Source organism: Passer domesticus, chromosome 23 (genome assembly GCF_036417665.1).
Source record: "Passer domesticus isolate bPasDom1 chromosome 23, bPasDom1.hap1, whole genome shotgun sequence".
NCBI lineage: Eukaryota > Metazoa > Chordata > Aves > Passeriformes > Passeridae > Passer > Passer domesticus.
In genome coordinates, this window is record NC_087496.1 from 1,456,538 (window position 1) to 1,483,657 (window position 27,120).

The 27,120-nt window shown below is 49.7% G+C and overlaps 1 protein-coding gene across 3 annotated transcripts in view; it reads right to left on the reverse strand.

The window, feature by feature from the left end:
* The window catches only part of FLI1 (Fli-1 proto-oncogene, ETS transcription factor), an 89,237-nt gene that overhangs the window by 49,201 nt on the left and 12,916 nt on the right, over positions 1-27,120 (reverse strand). Inside the window, exon 1 of one of the 3 annotated variants that reach the window (XM_064397651.1) lies at positions 25,170-25,681. The exons of the other annotated variants lie outside the window; for them this stretch is intronic. Coding sequence (XP_064253721.1) covers positions 25,170-25,187 — 18 coding nt within the window. The 5' untranslated portion in view covers positions 25,188-25,681. Of the gene's footprint in view, positions 1-25,169; positions 25,682-27,120 lie in introns of those variants that run through there. 3 annotated transcript variants of the gene reach the window in all.

Here is a 27,120-nt window from a genome sequence, read left to right on the forward strand (position 1 = left end):
TCTGGAAGCCCAAGACATCCAGAGTGCAAACTGGGGGTTTGACCCCAGAGTTGGGTTTGGGTTAAATCTGAGCTCAGCATCTGGATGCCCAAGACATCCAGAGTGCAAACTCAGGGTTTGAGCCCAGAGCAGGCTGCTTGGGTCAGGGCCTCCATCCCACAGAGCCCAGAGATAAGAGGACAGGGGTGAGGAGGTCCAGGACTCACAGGAATCTATTTGTTCCCCAAGGAGCACATGCACGCTCCTGATCCAGCACCAGGAGTCTGATCTCTGCCTCTTTGCCAGACAAAGGGCTCTGACTGGGATGGACAGGTCTGACAGAGAGATTCCCAAAGAGCCTGAAGTCACACAAATCACACTCCCGTTTACAGGTGCTGGGAACTACAGTGTCATAAATGCCTCTCAAATATCAGGTTTAAATCTTGTGATTGGCCCAGGTTTGCATTTCCCTACCCCTGGGCACACTTGGGTGCCCCTGTGCAGCACTGCAGCATCCCCTGGCTCCTGACCCACACCCCATCTGCTCTGCTGAGCCTGGCAGTGGAGCTGAGGGCTGCCACCCTGCTGGGATGGCACGGATCTGTGTTTTCCTTGTGCACCGAGCCCAGCCCCTGTGGCTCCAGTGAGGGGATTGTTTCTGCCTACGCCTATAGCAAAAGCAGAGATTTTGTGAACAAGCCTGCCCGTGGCATTCCAAGGAAAACAGCTCGGCGGGTTACACTGAGATATTTTCTTTGTCAATCTCCATCGAGATATTTGAACAGGAAAACCCAGTTTACACCAGTGGAAATTCCCAGGGGCTTTTGATTTCTTCACAAAGGAACGGTGATGTTTTAACTTTGGTGCAAAAGGAAGGTCCTGGAAGAATTCAGGCACTGCCATCACAACTACCTCTTGGACAAAAAGGCTGAATCCCATCCTGGCATCTGGGCCGGAGCCCAAAGTTAACACTGCCATACAAAAAGGGGTTGACAAGGTGCTGCTCCTCCTCCTGATATCAAACATGGCAGAGCAAAGGACACCCCACCAAGAGTTCCAGGGGGCTGCAGCAGGGAAAGAGCCTCTGCTGCATAAATGTAGTGAAGCTCTTGCTGAGGACAAACATTCCCACTAAATAAACACATCCAAGGCATTCTCTGATGTTACACCTACAAGAACCAGGCTTGAATCAGCAAGAATCTACAAAAACCAGGCAGTGAATACTGGCTCCTAGCTCAGCCAACAGCAGATGTGAGAGTAAAATTGAAAAAAGGGCTCTTTCACAGCTGTGTTAATGTCCCCACGCCTCAGTTTGCCTGTCTGTGTGATGCTGCCCTGCAAAGAGCTCAGATTTTGTAAATCCCTTGTCCTTGGAAAAGGAGGCCACGGAACAGCCAAGTGTTACCCCAGGGATAGGATTGATAGACAAAGCAAAACTGACTTTCCTCTGAGACTATGTAAAAAACCCTCTCCAAAATCTCTTATCAGTGACCATTAACAGAAAGGCTGTTGGCTTTATCAGTGTGGTACTGAGAAGGGCTTTGAGCCTGGCTCAGATAAATGAGGTCCCTTGGCACCTCGGGAAGTCCCAGAACCACAGAATGGTCCAAGTCTGTGCCCAGGGATAGTTTTCCTTGCCTGGGAGATCCAATATCCGGTCAGCAGGGTCCGTGGGTGAGCCCCTGGCAGGGATTTTGGATGTTCTGCTGCAGGAAGGGCAGACCAGAGCTGCAGCAGAGGCTCCTGGTGAGTTTGGGAGGGGCTGGGAGCCAGGGCTGCCAGGGGGCAAATCCCAGCCCAGAGCCCACTCAGTGCTGTGGCTTTGGCCAGGTCACTCAGCTCTGCATCCTTCTCCTTCTCTTTCACACTGTCCCCAAGGGCCAGTTTGGGGCTGATTCTGCCGGTTTCTGCCATCCCCAGGACTCTGCTCAGACCACTATGGGATTCACGTTATCCCTCAGCAGATCCCCACCTGTACCTTCAATGTGATGGGTTTGTCCTGGTTTATTTTGCTGTATTTTAAATGAAAATCATTAGCTCTGAGTTGATAACTGAAGTAGGGGCTGTCAAGTTCTGTCACAGCAATGATCCAAAAAAACAAAGCCACCATCTCAGGGGTGCCCTGCAAACACAAATGAGGCTCTTCCAGTAATTTTGCAGCATGGTAACCAACACAAAGCACCCAAACACTGCTCCAAGTCATTGTGTCAGTGTAACTAAACCAAGACTAAACCCCAGCTTGCCCATGAAGCTCTCTCTCCTATAGAGCATAGGATCTGCCTTTCCCCCTGCACTTTGGGGTGTTTTCTGAGCTGACTACAGAGCAGAGGATCTGCCTTTCCCCCTGCACTTTGGGGTGTTTTCTGAGCTGACTACAGAGCAGAGGATCTGCCTTTCCCCCTGCACTTTGGGGTGTTTTCTGAGCAGACTGCAGCATGTCTTCCTTTTGCTGGAGAGTTTCTTACACTCAGCCTGGGCTCAGTAACACAAATAAGAAGCAGAACCCTCGGCACATCTCCACGTTCTCAGCAGAGCTGATAGCGCTGCTCTTATCTCCAGCAGGGCAAGTCCCCTGAGCTGTGTTGAAAAGCCTTTTATCAGATGCAGTGTAAGGAGAGTTCTCTCTGAGATGTAGCTCTGCAGCTTTGGCAGCAAAGTGGGGCTTCTGAGTGAACCTCCTCTGGTTTTGTTTAGTGCTGGGGTGAGGGAGCAGGACAAGGTCCTGTTTGTGGGGCTGACAAGGCAGGGCTGCTCCTTGGCCTTCCCAAAACAACTCCCTACTCCCTGAGCCGGAGGAAAGCCCTGTCAGAAATGGCTTAACGATCTTCTAATATTTCCCTGCAATTAAAGGGCACATCTGTCTTGCAGACCCTGTCCTCCTTTGCTAAAGCACAGACATGAACTAAACAGTCTGTGGTGTCGGGCCCGGGGTAACAAAGGGGCCCATTCATAACACAGCACTCGGCCACTTCGTGTGTGTGAAGTGAAGGAGAGTTTGCATTTGGAGAATAACCTGTGCTGGAGCACAGGAGCCTTCTGCTCTCATAAATCAATCAGCTTTCCCTGCTAATAACCCAGCCTGCTCCCAGCCCTGCCCGCAGGAGCAGCAGCTACCCTGCAGAGACCCAGCTCTGCCGGCAGGGCTCGGGGGAGAGGCTGCTGGCTGATGAAACTCTGATTAAAGAGGCCCAGAACAATTGGCATCAACCTGGGCTCCTCAAGGCGTGAGGAGAAGGGGCCATGCCAGCCCAAGGAATTCACAGCCTGAGCTGTGCCAGTCCTGGGCTGGCATTTCACACTGTCCCTGTGGCAGGGTCACAGCCAGGGGTGGCCCTGCTCTTGTCTTGGCAGGAGAACGGGAGCACTGCACAGCAAACCGTACCAAACCAGACCAAACCAAACTGAACCAAACGGAACCAAACCGAACCAAACTGAACCGAACCAAACCAAACCAAACTGAACCAAACCAAACCAAACTGAACCAAACTGAATCAAACTGAACCGAACCAAACCAAACCAAACCGAACCAAACTGAACCGAACCGAACCGAACCAAACCAAACTGAACCAAACTGAACTGAACAAAACCAAACTGAACCAAACCCAACCCAACCAGATCAAACCAAACTAAACCAAACCGAATCCAACCAGACCTAACCAAACTGAACAGAACCCAACCAAATCCAACCCAACCAAACCAAACCAGAGCAGACCAAACCGAACCAAACCAAATGAAACCAGACCAAACTGAACCAGACCAAGCCAGATCGAACCAAACCAAACCAAACCAACAACCAACCACGCTCAAATACCCATTCCTGATTTTAGTGAAACTGAGGGCTTAAACCCAAAGAAAATCAATTGAGGCACACCTTGACAGAGTCCTAAGCCACAGCCAGGTTCTGCCCTAGCTGGGAGTGTCAGGCAGTCCCTGCAGGTTAATCCAGGTGCAGTGTTTAACATTCATATGCAAATGCCTTAGGAATGGGCTCTTAGGTTTTGGAGGTTTTTTTCTGAGCCCAGAAACCTTGGTCATGGGCTGTATCTCTGTCTCTTAGTGCTCTCCCCATACAAACAAACTGAGTTCACACCTCAGCATACCTCATTTCCTCAGCTTTCAAGCAAGCAGGAAATGGCCAGGAAGTGGCCGCAAGATGGTCCTGTGGTTTCAGTACTACAGTGACATTTGGGAAATGGGGGCTCATTTACCATCTCGGCAGCAAAGTTGTTTGTTCAGCTCTAGCCAAAGTTTTCTGTGTAAAATGAGGGGTAAAAAGGGTGTCAAGGCCATGGGGTATGGGATGGAAAAGTCCAGAATGTGGTGGGAGATCCTTGTTGTATCCTGAGAAAATTCTGAAGATTTGGGGAAATTTTTCAGTCCTAATGTTGGACAGAAGGTCAAAACAATTATAAAGAGAATTCCACCTTAAATTAACCAAAGATTGTTTTGGATATTCTGAGTGTTCTATTGCAGTTTTAACCTTTTCAGTTTCCTTAAAATATTGCAATTGGTTTCTAACTAAAGTGGAGTTTCAAAGGAAGGCTTGAAAAAACTGAAAAGGCACCAGGTAGGGCAGCATGTCAGAACTCAGCCTTTCCAGGGGACAGGAGGGCTTGGATCCATTTTCATCTTTCTGAGGAAAAGACACCACGTAGGAAAAGGTCAAACTGTATCTCACAGGAATCTCCTGTATCTGTCCCTGGTACGAACGCAGTGAATTCTGTCACAGCCTTTGGGGACAGGACCAAATTAAGGCTCCCCATGCCAGCACAGCCACTGGGAGTTCTGCCTTTGCCTTTGGGGTGATGTGTGATCCAACCTTCCCTGAAACTCATTGTGGATTTTTGTGCTTTGTGTGAATGCAAGAATGGTTCTAACTCACACAGGATCTGTCCTGGAAAACTTCCAATAGCCAAGCAGTTGTTGTCTGTAGACTTTTAATTATATTTTTTAATTATTATATTTGCTAAAGAAGCAATTGGATGCTTAGAAATAATTTAAGAAAATCTGTTTTGTTTTTGGCTCTGGCTGATGCCATTTGACTGCACAGATACCTAAATATCAGTAACATCTGGCATTTTGATATCATGGTGACACAAACTACACCAGACTCTTATCCTGCCAGGACTATGGAGATCTCAGAGAGACCAAAGGAAAAGTGGATCCTCCTGGGATACCTGGCACAGACTGCTCTGAGCATCTCTTGCAGCCTGAGTTGAGTTTTTTGGGGTCTGGTTGTCCTCAACACTCGGGGATCTCAGTGGGGCCCTTTGAAGGCACAGGTTCTCCCTGGCTGGGAAGGTCCCACAGGAACATCCAAGGGAGGAAGCAGGAGAGCCTCGTGGCAGGTCTTACAGTCACCTTCCTCATCAGCATCCTCTGGGAGTGAGATTTCAGCAATTCAGCAGTGCCTCCCTGGGGCTGCCCTGCCTCTTCCTGGGAGTCTTAGGTGAGGGTGATGATGGAATTTCTCTTCCATGGGGGCAACAAAGAAATCCCAAACATTGCTTCAGATGATGTTTATAGGGTTATCAGTAAAAAAAATCAGTCTCACAAAGAACAAAGCTTTGAAAGGACCTGGGCCTGGTTGGGGACTTGCTGACAAAACCTCTGATGGAGCTACTACAAAATAGGGGGAAGAGGGAAAATGGGTAAAGCACTTCAAAATTAGAATTGCAGAGTCACAGCGGGGTTTGGGCTGGAATGTCCCTAAAGCCCATCCAGTCCCACCCCTGCCATGGTCAGGGACACCTTCCACTATCCCAGGGTGCCCCAAGCTGGCCTTGGGCACTGCCAGGGATGTGGGGAGGACTAGGCTGGAAATAGGAGTCAGCTCCAGGAGAAGCTGGTGGGGCCAAAGCCTCTGGTCACATTTTAATTACACAGATAAATGGTTTGGGGGAGCAGAGGAGATCATGGGCAGATAATTTTACATGTCCTACACTGATGTAATCACTGATGTTTTACTGTCCCCTCCTCCTTCTCCATGTCACCCCAAATAGAACATGTTTGGGAATGCCAGGGGACCTCAGGGTTAACCAGGGAGACAACTTTTTCAGTGTCATCAAGGAAAAATGTTGGTGGGGATTGTTAAACATGTCAAAATATTGCCTGCCTGTCTCTCACATGCTCGAGGTCACCTTTAGGGGCAGATTTCATGCTGCTTTTCTCATCTCTGGACAACTTTTCTGTCACACAGTCACAGGAGGCCCAAGGACGTCACTCAGGGGGGCTCACACAGCACAACTGCAGCAAAATTGGGCTGAGAGCACAAGGATTTGGGGTCCCAGGGTACTGCCTCAGGTGCTGAGCCACAGTGGGATGTGCAAACAAGGGGGTTTTCTTCAGGGGCATCTTCGAGGGGGAAAATCTGAATCAGGCAAGCAAATACATTTTATCCTTCATTTAAACCTCCTCAGATCCTACTCTGTGCCTTCACTCAGCTCATATAAAACAGCACAGAGGTAAAGCCTGCACCAGCCGGAGCAGGGACAGAACATTCTGTCTCTGTTTCATTCATTAGGCCTTTTCTCCCCAGCCTTGCCTGCAATTCCCATTTCCTTGCTTGCCTCTCACAGCAAACAGCTCCATTGCGCACACCCACTCTGCCTCACTGGCTTGCAGGCACAGGGAAACTGGTTCACAATGATCTTTTAAAAGAATATTCTGCTTCTGAGCATTCCTGCCTGATTTTTTGGGTAGGAGCAAAGAGATCGGCTGGGCCCTGGTTCTTTCCCCAGTGGGCCAGTTCCAGTCTGTCCATGATCTGAAAAATTCCCTTCCCATTTTCTCATATAAACGGAAGGAACAATTTATAATTTCTGGAATTTCATAAAGATGGGATTGACTCTCTAATTAGAACCAACTACAATGACAGATCCAAGCTTAATAAGTCTGGGCAATGTAAATCTGGGTTTGTTTATCACTTTGGGAAGGAACTTTTAAAGACTCAAACAGCACAGTATCTTCCTTGGATGTGCCCAAGTTATCTTTAATGTATGACCCAAAGTTTTTAGCTCTATTTGGGTAGAAAGTCTAAGCCAAGTATTTATAACCTAGGCTTTCAGCTCACTCTGGTTAGCAAAAAGAATACTGCCAATGCTATATTAAAAAAAAAAAATTAATAGTTTGAATGAAAGTGCTGAGTTAAAAATTCTGTTGTTGCAGGAACTTTCAGTCTGTTTCTCTAAAGACTTAATTCATACATGAGGATCCAAGGCCCTCCCCTCAATTTGTTTCCTTTCTCCTTGAGGTATTTCTGTGATTAACAAGCAGATGAGAGTGTGACTTTTGCTTCCATTTTCACTGAAATAACAAATCCACTTAAAACACAAAGTTCGGTAAATATCAGGCATAAAACAAGGCAAGAGGAATTTGCATTTCTGCTTCTCTCAATTCAGGTTTTAATGTGCTTGATTTCCTTTGACAGTCAAAATGAAGAATGGATATAATTGAAGTAACCTTGGACGGAAACGTGGATGAATGTGACAAACTGTGGCACAGGATCCCTGAATGGTTTGAGCTGGGAGACCTTAAAAATAATCCCGTTCCACCCCATGGGCAGGGACACCTTCTGCTACCCCAGGTTATTCCAAGCCCCATCCAACCTGGCTTGGGGCACTTCCAGGGATGGGAAGGGTATATTAAAGTACAGTTAAGTAATGAAGTGTCATTAATTTAATTCTAATTAAGTGCATATAGACATTCAAGTCAATTCATCTCGATAGCAGGAGTTTTTACCATTTTGCTGCCCTGAATTCCTTCCATAAAGAATATTCCTGGTTCATTGAGGATGAATGTTCAGCTCAGTGGCACAAACCCCAGAGTGGCTGATTTTAAGCAGAAAAAGCCATTTTCACTGGAGCACAGAGCAGGGGACATGTGTGACTGTGTGGATTCAGTCACACCCTCAGCCAGACACAAACCCTGTGCAAGCTGCAGAAAGAACAACAGGAAATGGCCGGGGGTATTTATAGCAGGATTGTGTTTATCCTGAAGTGATGTTTGCACAGATTATGATGAAGCTTTTCGTGGGAGAGGACACAGCTTGTGTCAGCTGGAGGTTTGCATGCACTTCACCCCATGTGCTCCTGCCAGACTCCCTCATCCCCCTTGGCTTTCCTTTGCTTTTTCCAGTTTTGCTGAACTCCAGGAGTCCCCCCCACCCCCTCTCCCAGTGAGCCCTGGTACCACCGAGGTTTGCCAAAACTTGGTTTCTGCAGGTTTGCAAATCCCCCCTGAGATGGCACGAGAGGAGAACAACCTCTCACACATCCCGAGCCGCTGAGAAATGCAGGCTCTGCTGCAGCCACACAAAAGTTCTTCTCACATTTTGGGTCCCATTAACAAAGAAACTGATGGCACAAAATGCCTTTTATCAGAGCTCAGCTCTGCAGCACAGACTCCTCCTTTCCTGCAATTCTCTTGGGGGATCATTTCTGCGTCCTTTATTTTCAGATGGGGTATTGAAACACCTCCCCATTTATCCCTTTTTTGAGGGGAGGCATCAAACAAGAAGCAATAATTTTAATGGAGAGATCATCTCCATATCCCCAGCCTCACCTTTGCCATCTCTCTCTGATTTGAACATGTAAAGAAACTTTTTCTAATTCATTCCCATTATCTAAATTTCTCTGAAGAGGCAAAAAAACACCCCCCCCACCCCCCCCCCAAATATGGGAGGTGAAGTAGATAGGGCAGCAACTTAATATCTCTGTGGGGTAAAGAGCCCTCCACCCTCCCACACAGCCTTTGCAAGCACATGTCCAACCCTGCCGAGCAGTTTATCTCGGCCACAGATATGGAATGGGGAACGCTAAAAAAATAATGATAGAAGTGGAACTCGAGCAGCAAAGAACCTGCTATTACTTCATTGTCAGAACAGTTCTTCCTTATCTGAGTCACATCTCCTGAGGTTGTTCAGCTCACGAGCGCTCAGCTCATTTCTCTGTTTACACCCCATGATATCTGAAAACCTTGATTAAAAGCAATCAGAAAAATCCATCATATGACACTGAGACCGTTTGCAGCCTGTGACAGTTATTAGCAAATGTTAACCTTTCCTTTGAGAAAACAGAAGGAAATCCTGCTTTAATATAGGCTTTCAAAGATCATCCCCCTCTATCTCTGCAGTAAATCAGAGCATCTCCACGAGGCCATTGTTTGCAAATATAATAAGTCTCGGGTTTGTGTGTTTAAAACCAAACAGCGAGAGCAAAGCATCAGGAAATGCCCGTGAATGGGAGCTGCGGCTCGAGATGGGCGCATTAATTACTGCAATTGAGCCAATGCCCCGTCAGGGCCGTGCGAGGCATTATCAGTGCTATTAGTGCTTCATTAGCGCTGCAGGAGCGCGGGCAGCTCCCCGCGCTCATTTGCATCCTCTTCTGACAGGTGCTGGTCCAGGTGTCCTATTGTCATCCCGAATTAATAAACGCGCTCCGACCCCTGCTCCTTTCATCGTCTGTGGAAGGAGGCAAGAATAGAGCCCGAACGGGCTGCCGGGGGGGCAGAACAACCTGACCTCATCTCCCAAAAAGGCTTTTGCTGGGCCTTTGCCAGTTGAATTTCGAAGTGATGAGCTCGTACCTGTCAGAGCTCCCATCCCTGCCGGGGTGACGGCTGGGGCAGGACTGACACCGGCCCCGGGGCTTCTTCCTCCGTTCTGCAAGTCAGTGGGGCTCGAGGCTGCCCAGGTGTGTCTGCTTTGGGTCCTCTCGGGTCTCCTTTATAGAGTCATCCTTGTCCATCCCTGACCCCCAGGTTCTACCTGACCCTCTCTTGCCAGTTCATCACTCACAGACTAAAATTATACTCCTAAAGCCATCCTGCTGTTGGTTTTTATACTTTTATTCATGGCACCTGCTGATGAGCCTTAGTAGGATGCACACAGCAAGCCACAAGGGGCTTTGCTTTCCAGTCCCATGCTTTAATTGAACATGGAATTGTATTTATAATTGACTTTTCAAAATTTTTAGGATATTATTTCAAGCTCTTCCCTGCAATCTTAAGAAATTCAGTTCTGTTAAAGAAAAGGTGATATTCTTCTGCAGTTGGAGCATAATTCAGGCTTTCCAGATGAAAACCAAATCCCACAAGAGCTGGCAGCAGCACTGCCATCACACAGCATCCCTCTTTCCATCCTTCTGCAGCAGCCAGTTGGCCTCACACTGTCCCTTCTCTGGCTTTTCTGAGTTCCCTGATTTCCCAGAGCCTCCCTGGCCATGTGGTGTCAGATGCCATCGCCTCTGGCCCGGGCACTCCCATCACACCTGGGCTTTGAGGTGGGCCCAGCTCAGTGCCAGGGGAGCAGTGGCTGCAGGGGCCTTGGTGGCTGCTGTCCCCTGCCTGATGGCTCCCACCAGCTCCTCACACTCCTCAGGCTCTTCTGGCAAACAAGGAATGCACTCCAGCCTCATCCCAGGGCCCTCTGTGCCTCTCGGGGTGCAGAAGCTTCATTGAATCTGCAATATTTCTGTCCATAAAAACCCACAAATTCCAGGCTGTCCTCATTTCCTTCACTAAGGTAACAATCGAAGCCCCTGCTGTTTATGTGCAAAAAATATTCCTGAGTGTCCTAATACTCCAGAAATTCATCCCACCCTGCTTCACTCCACTGAGCTATGACCAGAGGGAGGAAACCTGGGCTCCAGGGCACCTTTCTCAACTCCTGCACTACCAAATGTCCTTGACCTTGTGAGACAATAAGCACTTTTCTTCTTCATGCCCAGAAGAGCAGGTGAATGACTTTATCAGGGGACCACGTCCTCCAGGCTTCAGGTTGCCTGCCTGGCTCACTTTTTTATTTAAACTGGGCATCTTTTTATGCAGCTTGGGCATCTTTCAATTTATCTTGTGCATCTTTTTATGTAGGATCTGCACCTTTCTGTTTAGTTTGTGCATCTTTTTGTACAACTTGTGCATCTTTTTATATAACTTCAGCACCTTTTAATTTGCCTTCTGCATCTTTTTGTTTAGCCTGTGCATCCTTTCTCTCTGAGTGATGAAGCAACAGCCTCCCACACCTGCACTCACTCTTGCACTGCCCCCGTACCCAGCCAGGGCTCTGAGCTTGCTCAAAAACCAAAACTCATTTCAAGTGTGTTTTTTTCACCCCTTTGTCTTTTAAGAATGAGCTCACCATAAATGGCAGTCGCTAAATGACTGTCCAGGCAGACACAAAGGTGCAGCAGAGGAGGAAAGGCCCCATCAGGTGCTGCAGAAGAGCCCCTGTTCTATGGAGCTCTATTGAGAGACAAGAGCTGTTGCTTGTTGTTGCAGCCTCTTGGGAAAATTTGCATGCCATGTACCCGGGTGTGATCTGGAAGCAGATTTGCACCTGTCCCAGCAGTCCAAAATCAAACAATGGCAGCGCTGAGAGAGCCAAGGCACGGCCAGGAGAGCTGTGCTGCTCTGCTGCTCTCGGGTTCTGGGCACCACATCACCAGAGCGTGGCTTTCCTGTGATCCCAGACACCCCAAACACCTCTCTGCCCTGGAAGAGCAGCCCCTGGCTAATGGGGCCTTTGTATCTCTGATTGTCAGGGCTGGAAGGAGAAGTGTCCTGGGAGGGCTGAGCCATGCCAGCTCCATCCCAGGGGCTCTGGATGCTGTGGGACACATCCCCATCCCTGCTGGGGCTGAGGGGCTCGGGCTGCACAAGCCCAGTGCAAGGTGTCCCACGAGCCCCTGTGAATGCATCGCTTTAGGCTGCAGAGCACAGCCTGTTTCTCTCTGTGTTTCACAAGCACCAGAACACTTCATGTCCTATAAATAGTTCTTTCCTAGTTTCAAAAGCTGCAACTTTTGCATCCAGCTGCTTTGAACTGGATTTCAGAGAGATTTTCTGCTGACATTTCAGGCACCTGCACGTTCTTTATCCAGGGCTTACAAAGCTCTTTGTGGAGATTTGCCACTTCTCAGCTTTACCTCAGAAGAGCATTTCCCATTATTATTTTACAATTAGGAAAATCAAGGCACAGAAACCTCTGATGATTTGCTCTAGGTTTGTGGTTAAGGAGGAGGGATAACGCCAAGGAGACTCCACTTGCAGGGTTTGATTCTGCCCAAAGTTGAGACTTTCTAAAGAGAGCCATGTGAGCTGATTGTTATCTGCTGAGCAGAGCAGATACCAGCTGAGAGATCTCTCCTCCTTATCTTCTCACTAAATAATAGATGTCTGATTAGGATCTCATATGCTTAGAAAACTTTTTCATAGATAATGGCAGGTTTTTGAACGTTTCTCTTCTAGAAGTACCCTTATCTCCATAACCCTTTAACTGAGTCATAACAGAAGGTGAATATCCAAGGGCAGGTCTTGGACACAATTCCTGGGGAAATTCTCACCTCCCAACCCAGGATGAGCAACACTCAAGTTGCCCCTGTGCTTGTGCTGGGCAAATACACCCAAATACACCCTGGGGACGGCTCCTATTCTGAACAGCTCAAGGATGGGCAGGCAGAGGATAAACAGGGAATGACCAGGCCTGCCTGAGAGTTCAGTGGCTTCTCCAGGCTGCACAAAACGTCACTGGCAGAGCCAGAGATGAATGTCAGGTGTCTTGGATCATAAATTTGTATTTTGAGACCTTGGCACAGATTGCCCAGAGAAGCTGTGGCTGCCCCTGGATCCCTGGAAGGGTCCAAGGCCAGAACAACTTGGTCTAGGGGAAGGTGTCCCTGCCCACAGAATGGGGTGGAACAAGGTGATTTTTAAGGTCCCTCCCATCCCACCCCATGCAGTGAGTCTGTGATATATGAAATTACCATCAGCTGAGACTGAGCCGTTTTGCAGCTGTTTGCTTAACTCCACCACTTTACCCTGCTGTTTGTACAGGGTGAGAGCACATCCCTTTAATCCCTGAGCTGATGACACTCCAGAGCCCTTTGTTTACTCAGGGCATTGCCCATCCTTTGAGCCCTGTGTGCACAAACCCTACACTTGCCCACCCGTATCTCCCACTGCTGCATTTGTGGGCACCCCAAACACCCAGGCAGGGGGAGAGGAGCCTGGGGAGGACAGGAGGCACTGCTGGAAACCTGAGGGGACCACAGAGTGGTTCTCGTGTGCTAGGAGAGGCTGTGAAAGCAGCACACACTTGTGGAGGCTCAGCTCAACCAGGATGGAGCCCTCAGCACCTGAAAACAGCTGAGGTCATGATCTGGGTGAGGAGAGACCTCGGTGGCACTTGGGACAATGGTCTGTCAGGACTTGGAGGGATTTCTCCGCACAGCCAACTCCCTCTCTGCTGCCCTGCTGCCCTGTTCCATCCACATTTCCCCGCTCTGCTGAGTGCCCACACCTTCCACATCCCACATTTGCAAAGGTTTGCCAGGCCACCTGAGCTCCCCCAGCCTGGCACAGAGCTGCACATGGTGAGCACAGGGCTGCTCACAAGGTGGAGTTTCTGTGGCTTAGGGTTATGTTAATTCATGAATTCTTTTTTATTTTTGGAAGCCTGCAGCTGTTAGTTTTGAAACAACAGAACCTCACCCTGCAATAGGGTAAGAAACGGATGGATGAAAGAGAGAAGCAGAGCAGAGTCCTGAGCCTGGGCTGGCTGCTGGCTTTTAAACACATCGCCTTTGGCTCATGCAAGAACCAATCTGGCATTCAGGCCCTGCTGGAACGCTGGCAGTGTTGTGTGTGTGGAACTATGGAGCAGCTTCACAGGCACACACATGGACTCAGCTGCCTCCCCCTCTCCTCCAGAGCACTTGCTGCAAAGCCCTGGAAAACCTGGAGGCCTTTACACCCTGCCTCCTCCTCTGGAATGGCCTTTGGTCTGTGGGAAAGCATTCCTGCCGTTCTCCAAAGCCACACTGCAAATATGTGCAGGACCCCAAAGGTTGGGAGCTACACCCACCTCTCAGGACAGGCAAAGTTTGTGGGATGTTAACGAAGGACAAGGATGGGAACAACCACTGATCTCTCTGTCCATGCCATGGCACTGCAGGACAGGCCTGCACTGAGATCTCTGCTGCTCCTGAGCAGAGCCAAAGTCATTCCCAACGTGGGACAGCATTACTGCAACCGGAGCAGAGGAGGCAGGGAGGGAACAGCGGGTTTGCTGAGTCCCACGGAGGAGAAGCTGAGGTACAGAGAGGTGAGAGCCCGAGATCCAACAGTGGCACCACAACTGACTGAGCCAGGCTGGGCATTGCTGACACAAAGGCTGGAGTCAATTAACAGCACAGAGTTTTCTGATTCACCAGAACCTAAAAAAGCCAAGGCATCTCAATCCCAGGATTGCATCAGGAGGACATTTCCAGCCAAGCTCTGAGAACAGTGTGTGCCACACCAGTGATTCTGAGAAAAGGCAAATCCAGATGGGATCAGGTGCAGCTGAGGACTACGGAATAACCAGGAGAAGGAAGGTGAAGGGATGATAAGGGTTTTGTTTGTCCCAGCAAATGCAAGAGGGAGGTACAGCAGTGGTCTGAAAATGCACTGGGGACAGAAGTCCTGGGAAGGGAAAGTGCTGCAGTGGTGCTGGCATGAGAAAGGCATGAATCAGTCATGAGCAAATGCCAGCCCCAAGTCAGAAGAAAGTGTCCAAACCTCAGAAGGAAGAAGTTACGGAAGTCCTGTTCATTGAGGAACAGTGGGGGTGGAAAGAAAATTCTTTACAGAAACCTTGGAGATTTTGAGAAAGGAATGACAGAAGCTGGTCCTGTCTGACAGCAGAGCAGAGCCCTAGAACTGCTCCCACTCTGGAGTTCAAATTAAGTGCCTTAACTTTTCTTCACTGTTCAGGAATTTTGAGGAGGACTCTCCTGTTACACACAGCAGAGACCACACTGGTCTCCAGGCACTGCTGCAGCACAAATAATTCCTCACACTAACGACCAACCATAATTACATCCTTCCTGCAGCAGACATGACATAGGAGAATACCAAAACTGAGGAGCAGGGAGCAAACTGCAAGTTTATTCCACCCATTCCTGAGCAGGCTCTGTCCTGTGAGGATGAGAGCACGTCTGCTCTCACATGCCGTGGTGCAAATCCAGAGGATTTATCACAAGCCAGCCTGAACTTGAGGGCATTGCTTTCCCTTTCGGAAGGGGATGAACTCTGTCCCTTTATTGAAACCTTTGCCTGCTGCTCTGGGAAAGCATTCCTGGAGCTGTGGAGCTGGGTTTGGAGTGCCCTGTGGAAACCAGGAAAGGGAGAGACACAACTTCAACGCTGACAGACAGAAAATGTTGTCCCTGGCAGGAATGAATTTGGGTTTGGAGTTAAGATTAGATTCACACTTTTCCTGCCACAAAAAGGGTCCTGTGGGGCTGCATGTGACTAAGGTTTTTACCCAGCCTTGCACACTCTGCTCACACTCCAGAGGATGCAGTCTCACAGAGGAAAGGCCCGAGAGGTGCCAGGGCAAAGTCCAGGCCCGAGAGGTGCCAGGGCAAAGTCCTGTCCTGCATCTTCTCTGTTCAGTTCCTGTGTGGGTAAGAACACTTTCCATCCTGGACCTGCCCACGCTCCTGCTCCTCTTTCTGCAGCCCAGACTGCAGGACAAAACCGTGTCCTGGGAGGCTGGGCCCAGAGGCTGCAGGAGGGTGGGCAGGGCAGGGCAGAGCAGGAGCCATGGTGAAGCCTTCATCTCCTGGAGACATCTCGGATCTCCAGCACAGTCCCAGCATCCTGGGGGAATTCACCATCACTGGGGTAAAGTGTGACACACGTGAAACTTGCACACACACTTGTCTGGCAGAAAAAGATTCAGGCGAAATGTGTGCAGCTCAAAGCACCCCAGACCCTGAGCAGGGACCCGTGCTCTTTGTCCCTCACCGGAGCTCATTCCTTCTCCTGTCACTGGAGCTGTTAAAGACAATTTTGGTAAAATTTACAGGATGATACTGAGAGTTCTGCCTAACAAATCACTCCAGCGAGTGCTTATTTTAAAGCTTGGTTGGTTCTAACTAAGTCAGATGTATGAGTTTAGAAATATCAGCTAAATATAAATATTTGTGCTGTGCAAAGATATACATAGGCATATTAAATCTAATTAAGGAAGGTTGTTATGGCTCGTGTCATGTGAATCCTGCTTCGGGTTGGGAGTGTCAGCAGCAGAAAAATTGTCCCTGATGCAGCAAAGTGGCCCTGAAGGACCTCTGGTCTGGATCCTCAGTGGCCTTGGAAACACCCCCAGCAGCTGCTCAAAACAGCTCTCAGGCTTTTGGGATCAATGTTGAAGGGATCTGTCCCCTTTTCAGCCTGGACTGTATCAATCATTTCTGCCTCTGGTGATTTTTCAGTGGTAAAACTATGGAAGGTATTTAAAATTCACCAGTCCCTGGGCAATTCTGACGCCAGGAACTTGTGAACAGAATCGTTGCATCTCTGCTGGTGCCTTGCTGAGTGACCAGATGCTTCCTGCATTTCATCTCCTGGTTGTTTTTCCTTTTTCCCTTTGCCTGCTTGGATTTTGGGCTCTTATTCCATCTACGTGCCAGGGTTCTCCTTGATGGGAACCTCTGGGGACAACTCCCATAATACAGGGAATTAATCATAGAGCCACAACTTCTGGTTCTAATCAGGAGCCAGTTCTAAAGGCTGAGCTGCAGCACAACCCTCACGGACAAATCCTCCAAATTTAATAGGGATTAAATCAATGGAGTTTTTATGGAAATTGAATTATACTGTATAGAAATTGTTCCATAAACAGAACACAGCAGAAAAGGCAAAACTTCCTTGATTATCCCCTGGATTTTATAGTAGGGATATAATTTTCTGATGCCTTTTGCTGGGCATCCCAAAGTGATTTGATTAAAAATGACATTTCTGACTGTAAAGGTGCATGAGAACACCTCAAAGTAGTGCACAGAAATGTGCAGAAATGCAGTTCTGTAGGGAGGAAATGATGTTAATTACTTTTCCAGATCAAAGTAATGCAGCTCGTACTGCTTCCTCAGTCTTGGGTGAGCAGGATTCCCTGGAAACCCTGCCTGCCTGGCCCTGGGTGTGGTGCAGGAATCCTCTGCTGCCTCAGCCTGGTGTAACCAGGGCCTTGCTCTGGCCACCCTTCCGCACCACAGACACACGTTCAGGCATGTCCAGGAAACAGCCAAGTCCAGAACCTCCAATCCTATTCCATATTCTGCCATTCCTGAGTGCTGATGGTTTGAGTAAATGGGCCTTGGATTTCAGCTGCCTGCTCTGGGCAGGCTGAGCTGGCAAATTCCCTTGGCTCCACACCCACCTGGGTGGCCAAGGGGCTGCACAGCCCAATTTCCCTTCTCCTTTCTAATTCTGCTGAGCTCCTGGGTCTGTATGAAGGGATAAAACCTCAGCATGAACTCTTTACACTGATTTGACTGGGAACTTGCAGATATCCCATGTCTATTCCTTGGAATCAGCTTTGCTCTGAACTCTGCACTAACATCAACTCTGTACTTGTCCAGTGGATTCTGGTTGTGTTTGAAGGATTTTTGTATATATCTACTCAGTCCTGCTCTGAGCTTGTGTTCCTCTGTCTGAACAGAGGAAAATAAGGGATCCTTGTCAGTTAAGTGAACAAGAACTTGGGATTTTTGTGCAGAAAAAGCCTCAGCTCTGAGATGTGGGGTTATAAAGGATGGAGCATCTCAGCAGAACAGCCTGGGGAAAAGGCTTTCCCAAGGAAAAGGATCCTCACTGCAGGACAGGATTTGGATTTTGCTGCCATAAGCCGCTCCTTGTGTGAATGGCAGGACTGCAGCCCCTCACAGATGAGGGACAACCCGTTCAAGAAGAGAAAAATTGCCCTTCAGGGGGTGGTTTGAAAATAATCCAAATTAAAATACAATATACAGGGCTGCCAGTTCCCTGAGTGCCAGCGCAGTGACTGTATGTGCTCCTTTTTGGGAGCATTTCTACTGGTGGCCCACACATTTCAGGACATAAATTCCCAGGTTCAAGTATCAAAGTTCACAAAATCAGCCTGAGCAAATCACTGAGACCTCAACACCTGATACTTGCTTCAGCAGGACATGAAAAATCCCATATCTGCAGTGACACACTGAGCCTTTGGGTGAAGAGTTTCCCTTTCTGCTTTACTACATTTTAGCTACTAAAAGCTACCAGTGGCAGTGGTTTCCTTTCAATAGCACCGAGTTCTTGCCCCTCTGCAGCTGGCAGAGACGAAGAGGGCACTGGAGCTCCAGGCAGAGAAAAGACAAGGCAAGGGTTGGATGGTGAGAATGTGTGCAGTCCCAAGGAGATTGGGAACAGGAGCAGCAGAGGAGTTACAGTTTCCTTTGTTCTGTTAAAAGGAAAAAGGAAACACATCAGGAAACCAGACTGCGGAGCACAGGAAGTCTCACTCTGCCTGATAAAAAGGAACTGATGTGAGGTTGGTTCAGATGCAGTTATAAGTCAATCAAGCTTGGAACAACAAGAAGAGATATTCAGAAGAAACCAGAGAGCCAAATTCTGCATTTAGTTGTAAAAAGAGTATTTTAACCTCTTCTAATATTTTCCTTATCTTCTTTTTTTTTTTTTTTTTTTTTTTTTTTTTTTTAATAAAAGCTGCTATAAAAGCCATTCAAATGAGTATTTTCTCATCATACAGAAGTCGGTTTCCTGAACTCACCACACCTTCCCCTGACCCCACCATACCTTACTCCAGTTTCTTTCTTTCACTCATCAACCAACTTAAAAAACTGTATTCTTGCTGATTTATCTCTTCCCCTCAGATCAAAACCAGCAGTATTAAAAAGGGCAGTTTTTTTGCTGAATGAGGAATCAGCAGATGAGTAATGAGAGGCTCTGCTGCCCACTGGGTTATTTTTCACTGCCTCTGGATGACTGACAAGGATTATAACATTCAGTTCCTGGGTGTGCAGCTTTGGCAGGCTGGGCTTAAGGCTTTCTAATTTATTTTAATTGTTTCTGACTCTTTCACAGCCCTGGTAGAGTCCTGGGTTGGTCTATACTGGAAGAACAAGAAGAAAATAAATACAAATAAAGCGGCAAGCTTATCTATGACACTTCCTCTCCTGGGCTGTTTCTTACTAAATTTTAGTGAAAAATCAGGGAAAGAAAGAATGCTGAATACACATGATGTGTTATTTTCTGTGCAGCATCCTGAAGAGAAGCAAAGGCTGGAATTTTGCACAACCTCTGGGTGACTGAACCTTCTTCCTCTATTTCCCCTGGTCCTTCTCAGGGCGTTATTCCCAAATTTTGCCCTTGGTGCTGTTTGGAGAACAAGAGGTGTGTCAGGAGAGCCTGAACCTCCTGCTGCACATCCCTTTGCTTTGGGGCTCTGCCTTGGGCTGAAGGAAAGCTTCAGGTGGGGGAGGAGGGCGGGAGGGAGGCGCCGTTTGTGGTAAGCTCAGTACCAGAGCCAGGTTTCCAGGTGGGTGTTACCGGCGGGGGAGATACACATCAGTAATTATGTGGCCTGGTAATGAGAGGGAGGAAGAAAACAAGCAGAAAATGCATCAACATCTTGAAGGCTTTGGTACCTGGAGCTCAGCAGAGCAGAGCAGGCACTGGCACACACATTGCTGTTCATCCAGCCTGCCCAGGGCACCCTGCCTGCCCAGGTGTCTGTGGTGACACAGCACCCACAGCTCGGCTCCACCTCAGACAAATGGTTCCCAAGGGAGGCAGAAACCCACATTTGGGGGGGATATTTTAGGTTGGATTTCAAACCCAGCTATAAATGTGCAGCCACAGTCTTCTCTAAAAATCTTTGTTGGCTCGGAAAATGTTCTTGGCCCTCGCCCAGGGCTGTGTGTCAGGCCCCTGGCACTGAGGTGCCCTCAGGCAGATCCTTTTAGATGCCAGAGCTTCATGGGGCACCTGTGTTCAGGTGTGCACCAAAGCACAGCAGAGGCATAGGCAGGGAAACAGACTTGCTGTCCAATTCAGGTGAGAGATCTGAAGAGAATTTCACATTTCAGGTGCAAATTGGCTTCAAACCAAGTTGTAGAACTGAACTGGATGTGTTAGACCTGCTTTTTCTAGGGGCACATCCATGCACACCAGGCTTCTGCAGCTTTAGGGGTTCAGTAAACCCACAAATCCCTGAAACCCTGAAGTTAATGCTCCCCTGGCTCCTTTCATTCCCCTGCTGGTGCATGTTTGCTCTGCGGTGGGACACTGAGGGTCTCTCTGTAAGTGCTCAGGTGAACTCAGGCACAAGGACACTTTTTTTTTCCAAGAGCAGCTGATGAGGGGCTGTAAAGGAACCTCAAACACCCATGGGCTGTGGGGGAAAAAGGCAGGGAGGTGCTCTGTGCTGAGGCTGTACGTTCATGTGTTCCAGACCTAACCCTTCAGAGCAGATGGGAGCTGAACTCAAGAGGAAAATGCTCCCATAAGTCCAGGAAGGGCAGACCTGAAGGAAATAAACTCTGCTGCCTGCAAACCTTGCTCCAAGTGCCCTTCCCCCAGCACATCTCACCTCTCAGGGTGTCATCTGAGAGCTCACTCTGAGGTGCAGCCTCCCCTGTGCTGCCTCTGATGGTGACCCTGCAAGGAACAGCATCCTGCACCCCACAGAGCTGCAGGGCAAGAAATGCTGTGAGCAGGGACAGGGGCTGTTCCTTCCCTCATCTCACAGAAGGAATAGCCCAGAATTAAAATCAATAACTCAAATAAAAGCTTGAAATCCTCAAGACACACATTGCTACTCCTTTGAGTGACCACATCCTGTGGAGGTGAAGAGAAACTACACCAGGCTCTCAGCACCTCCTCAAAGCCTCACAGCAAAACCCCGAGGACTACAAATCCAAGCAGTTGCATTGTTTTGTTGGGTAAAGGTTTTCTCCAGAGAAATCATCCTTTTCTGAGCAGGAAAAAAAACCACTACAGCCTTGGAAAAGGTTTTCCCAGTGTTTGCTGGCAACTGGAAGTCAGCACTGAGCACTGTGAGCTGGCAACACCCAGCAGGACAGCGGGGCTGGAGGTTCATGCTACAACAGAAGATGTCCTTTGCACACAGATCTCGAAGGGAAAATTCAAAATATCCCCATCAAAAAATATTCCCAAAATATCACCATCATAAAATCGTTCTAAATGGTTTTTGATGTAGGAAAGTTATTATGCAACATAAACAACTTTGAATGGTGATTAGGGTAGGAGGGAATATTGCTGTTCATGCCCTGGAAATTCCAGATGATTTTGTTCCAAATTGCTTTTGAGGGACAGCAACATGGAAAGTTGTTGTCCCTCAAATCTTTTTGATTTATTTATTATTTTTCCAATGTGAAGATTATGAGCCTTGCCCCAGGAGTCAACACCCTTTAGCCAGGAAAGGCCATCCCTCTGGGGCCAAAGCCGGGGTGATTAAAAGGAGCCAAACAGACACGAAAATTGCTCAAAAAGGAAACATTTTCTTAGTCTGAGATCCCCACGGCCAAGTTTGAGAGCGAGAGCAAACGCCTCCAGCTCACAAACGACAGTGATTGCTCCAAAACCCGGCCCCACCCTTTGCTATGGCAACGCCAACACACCAGTCCTCCATTCAAGGACACGGCTGTCCTCTGCTTAAATAGTGCAAAATCCTCCCTGCACGTCCCTCGGAGGGGCTCTCTGATGGCCACAACATCAGGAGAATTTTATTTTCCTGGAATGAAGGCAAGAGCCACACAAAATGTGCTTTTTCATGAACAGGCAGGCTCTGGCCAGTATATTTGCTTTAATTATTATCCACACATAAAGTGGAACTGAAACAATTAAAGCAGCTCGAAACCACAGCATTTGTTGTTGTGAGCAAGGCCATACATGAGCATCTTGCTGTTGATGAGATGTGCCCTTTTCTGATTTATTGTGAAGTGATGAAACCCAAGTCCCCCAAAGACAATGCAAGCCAGTCAAAGTGGGTGTTAACCCAAAGAAGATGGGATTTGAATGTCTAGAGGTGCAATAAAAATGTTAGTGACTATTTAAAATTAGTGCAAATACAAGAGTTAGGAGTTTCCCTGGCTCCAATCATCTCTGCCAGTGCTATTGGCAGAATATGAAGAGAAGGTGGAAATAACTCAGATTTCCTGCACTTCTTCCTCCACAGAGCTCTTTGAGCATTGCTGAGGGGGCACTTCCCAAACCAGCCAGTTCTGCTCACAGCAGTATTACATAGATTATTTAGAGAATGCAGCAAAAACTGCCACCAGCCTCCTCAGCAGGTGATCTGATTCTCCTCAGGATAAATAATGCTTAGTGAATAAATACAAATGTGCTCATTTTCGTGGTGCATTGGCTCAGCACTGTCACATGTGATGTCAGTCAGTGCGTGGTGGGGAATGATGACTTTAAATCCCGAGCTGATCCTGTTTCTATCCACGGGATTCCCTGCTTGGGTTGAAAGCCTGAGGACAACTCAATTCACACTTGCACACAAGGGATCCATGTCCACAAGGATCATCCCAACCACATTTATTCTCTGCCCATGCCCTGTTCCCCAGCCTGGTCTTGAGCCCCTGGGACAGCTCAAGGCTCCAGTGGATTCATCCCTTCACCTGTAGCTGGGCAGGTGTGCAGGTAAATTATTCTAGGAAGGTAAAACCAGCAGTCAGAGAGTCATCAAGATCCTTTCTGATAAAAAGATGAAGAGGAAAGTACAAGCCTGTCTTGGTAATGCAACCTAAAACAAAGCCAAATATTGGAGACTGCAGGCAAAGGGAGAGATTGGCAAAGTTGGCTGGACCCAAACTCCTGCATCTGCCAGCCTGCGGTCAAAGGCTTCACCTCAATTAAAACAATTAGTCTGTGCAATAGCATTACATAGGCTTAAAACAGCCACTTCTTAAATTTAAATTGCTCAAGAAGAAAATCATCTGGAGGGCACAGCACTGTCCCAAATGCAGCAGCTGTCCTCTCCGAGGACAGGACTGTTTCTGAGTTTGGGGTGGGAAGCGCCTTTCCCCATGCCGGAACTCAGATTTCATCTAGGACCGCCCCGTGTTCTTGCTGTAGATGATGAAAGAACCTTTCTCTGTCTTTCTTGCTCTCCAGTCACCGATGTCCATCTTTCTGCCATATTTTCCCCAACACAAATGCAGAGCTCTGAGATAAACCAATGCCTGCATGGCAGAGCAGAGCTGAGGGTACAATTGCTGTTAAATGGCTTTGCTCTGGATGTGCCCTCGGAGTCACACCCACCCTGCAGCACAGGTTAAAGACAGAGCTCAGCACACCAAAAGCATTGCAGCATCTCAAGCCACATCCTCTCGTGCTGCCCTTCACCTGTGAGAACCAGGCAAGGGGGTCTCACCCTTCCCTGCAGCAGTCTCTCTGTGTGGGAGGCTGGCACTGCCTCCAACCCAGCTTTCTCCCCAGCATGAGAATTTGCAAGAAGTCTCAGCTAATCCTTTGGGCAGGACAGGATCACAGAAAAGGTACATGGGCAGAGGGGACAAACAGGACACGGGGACCTGCTGATCCTGGAATGGCTTGGAAAGGAGCCCAGGAGGAGATCCTGCCTCTGGATCCTGTCTCTGGATCCTGCCTCTGGATCCTGCCTCTGGGTCCCATCTCTGGATCCCATCTCTGGATCCTGTCTCTGGATCCCATCTCTGGATCCCATCTCTGGATCCTGCCTCTGGTCCCATCTCTGGATCCCATCTCTGGATCCTGTGTCTCCCAGCCCCAGGAGTGTCAGATTCCTGCACTAGCAGGGCGGCAGGGCAGTGCAGAGGCTGCAGAGCAGCCCCAGGGCAGGCCCAGCCCGGGACAGTGACCCGGGCTGTGGCCGAGTTCCTCCTTTGGCCGCAGCTCCAGCGTGACTGAGCCCAGCTCGGAGCGCTGCAGTTCCTCATCCCCAAACCGCAGCCGGGGGGAGAGCTCAGGGCAGCGGGGACGGGAGCAGCTCCCGGGGGCTCCAGGGGAGAGGGCACGGCCCAGCTCTGCTCAGGGATGGAGCAGGGGGTTCCTGGCCCGTGCAGAAAAGCAGGTCCACGTGTGCACCACAGCACAGGCACAGATGGGGAATTTCTGCACTTTCACTGCACAATATTTAGGGCTCCACAAATCAAAGAAAGTTGTGGTGCATTAAATGTATCCTGAATGAGGCCCCGGTTACTTTTGCTACAGATCTGAGGAGGTGGAGGGGAAAACCTGTCTTATTCCAGCCATACCTCCCAAATATTGTGCTTTCAACACTCCTGCTTTCTCCCTTCCTTTCTGACATTCACCCTTTCATTCCCTCTTTCTTTCCTCTTTCTATTTTCTCTTCCTGCCCATCTCCTTCCCTCCCCCTTCTCTTGAGACCTTTCCAAACTGTGCACTTGTCACAAGCTGCAATCTAAGGGAGACAGTTTCAGTTCCTGCCAGTTTGCAGCTTCGTTCTACCCAGGTCAGCAAAATAAAAATAAAAAAAAAAAAAAAAAAAAAAAAAAAAAAAAAAAAAAGAAAAGAAAAGAAAAGAAAAGAAAAAAAGAGGCACTTTTAAGCCGAGCTCGACACCCCACCCAGGCAGGCGATAGGCATCTTTCGAAATCCTCCAACCCAAACACACCCACAGCGTCTCTCGCTTCAAGGCTCCTCTGTTCGAGCGGCTTCTGTTCCTCAGCGCTCCCCAAGAGCCCGTCACAATGACACAAGTGTCCCCCAAAGCCAGCCCTGTGCTGCCTGGGCTGGAGCAGCGCTGCGGGAGCTTGGAGGGCTCGGTTTATCGGTTTATCCTTGCAGGGGCAGAAGGAGCGGCGGAGGCAGGAGGGGGAACTGCTCACAGCCCAGCAGTGTCCCTGGTTGCTCAAGGCCACCAGAGGTTGGTTATGTTGGTGGTTTATTTGCCTCACCCTGCTTCCCTTTCCCCCGAGCCAGGGTGATGTTTCTCCTCCAGCCCGGGGCTTTTTCCCCGCCAAAAACCCAAAAAAGCTGCGGAAGGAGCACAGGCGACCACCAGAGCCAGAGCGCCTCGGCCAGGGCCGGGCGAGGGACCAGGGCCAGGGACACACGGACAGCGGGGCAGCCCCGAGCCTCGCCGGGGACAGGAGCTGCCCTGGCACTGCCCCCGGGCCGGGCACTCCCCGGCCCTCCTCGGGCCTTGGCCCAGGGCTACGAGCCGGCTGCGAGCCCCCGGGCACCGGGAGGCGACGGGAGAGCCCCGAGACGCGGCGGCGGCGAAAGAGGAGGAGGAGAAGGAGGAGGAGGAGGAGGAGGAGGAGAGAGCCCGGCCGGAGCCGGCCCCCAGCCCCGCGCCCCTTCCCAGAGCCCCCCCAGCCCGAGGGGACCCCCGGCCCCTCCTGCCCCCTTACCTTAATAGTGCCGTCCATCGGGAATAACTTCCAGCCGGCACCAGCAATATTCCACACATTGACCCGGTTTAGCCTGCGACTGACGCCTCCTGAAGTTTTTTATCCTTCTCTCTCTTTTCGCTCTTCTCGCTGCCCTTCCAGCGGTTTTGTTGCTCTCTCCGTACCCCCTCTCCCCCTCTCTCTCCCTCCCTCCGTCTCTCTCGGTCTCTCTGTTTTTTTAACTTTCCTTCTTGCAGCAGAGCGAAAAAGAGACAGTTAACCGGATGAAACGTTTTTTTCTGCTAATTTTGGGAAGTGAAGTCACTCGAGGAGGAAACCTTCGTCTCTACGCTGGTCCTGCCTTCTTGATGAAAATATATATATTTTACATACAGGATATTTGCTCCATTTAGATAAGAAGGGGCAGAACAATAGCCACTCTGTCACAGCTCCTGTTTGTCGCTGGGACAGCCCGGCCAGCGCAGAGCTTGCCTCGCACCCCAGCCCGTGTTAGCCAGCCTGTGTCATCTCACGGCTTCGTTTAACGTGGAGTTTTGCCTTTTTTTTTTTTTTCTTTTGGCTGGAGCAGCTTTAGCCTGACTCACTGAATTTCCGTCTCTTCCCACAGATTTTTTTATTAATGCGTTTTCCAGTCAACGAGAAAAATTAAGGGGAGAAAACCGTAAATGCAGTTCGGTGACGGCAGGCGGAGGGAGAAAAGAAAAAGGCTGCCGATTAAAACGTATTTAAATCATATTTCGAGCGCTCTCCTTCACGCCTCCCAGCACGGAGCGGTGCAGCCGCTGCCAGGAGCGAGCGCTGAGTGCAATAAGGCAGGACAGACAGACGGATTAAAGCCGGGCTGCGGGCAAGCCCCGGCTCTCGGCCGCTCTCGCTCCCACTCGTCTCGCGGGGTGGGATGTGGGGCTGGGAAGGGAGAGCAGCGGCATGGATGGTTTTCCGTCCTTTCTTTCAGGTGCCGGGAGCCCTTTCCCAGCTCCTCTCGCAGTGCGAGCTCCTGGCGGACATGTGGGGATACCCCCACTTGATAAACATGTCAGAGCCTTACAGTAATTATCAGAACAGCCGAAAGTGCCGCTCCGGTGCCGTGTCCTGACGGGCACAGCGCACAAACCCCCTCAGCCAGCAGCCTTGGGACCCGGCGAGCCCCTGACGTGCAACCCTCCCTCATTCAAACCGGAGCGAGCGGCACGGGAGAAACGCGCGTTTTCCCTTTTCCGGGAAAAGCCGAACCCTTCCAAAGGACCGGGGAAACGAGACAATACCCGCCTGTCCAGCTCCCCCGCTCCCCCGCCCTTGCCAAAATAACCACGGCGGAACACATCATGCAAGAGCCGGGGCGGCCCTGCCCCGCTTCCACAAACCGGGCACGGAGCAGCGAGGGAAGGGAGAGGAAGGCGAGAGGGAAAAGTGCCAGGGCAGGAGGACACCCTGCCCGTCCCGTCGGCGGAGAGCGTTACCTTGTCCAGTGCCAGTCGTGTCCAGGCTTTTTGTTTCCCCCTGTCTTTAGTCCAGCCACGGGGAAGGGGATGAGGGGAAGCAAAATTATATCCAAAGTTATCCTGCCCCTGCTCCTTGCGAAGGGGAAAAGCAATAATGCCACCAGTGTTTCTCCCCGGCTGCGGCAGGGATGCTTTATTAATACTTTATTTCTCCGAGCCCGAAGCTGGCAGGAGAGAGCCGCAGATCCCCCTTGCCCCTCCCTCCCCTCCCTCCCCCTCCTCTGAAATTAGCCTCATCAATTCAGCTACAATTTTTCAGTTCGGATGCAGACGCGGGGCCGAACGTGACCAGACCTGGAGGTTTTTGGCTCGCTGCTTGCCAGCGATTGAGGCCGCCTGCAGCCGGGAGGTGAGGGGGGAGCGCAGGGCCAGCCCGGCCGCCTCCCCTCGCCCCGCGGCCCCGGCCTCTCCTGTCTGCTCCGCGCTCCCGGGGCTGCGCGGGGTCCCCC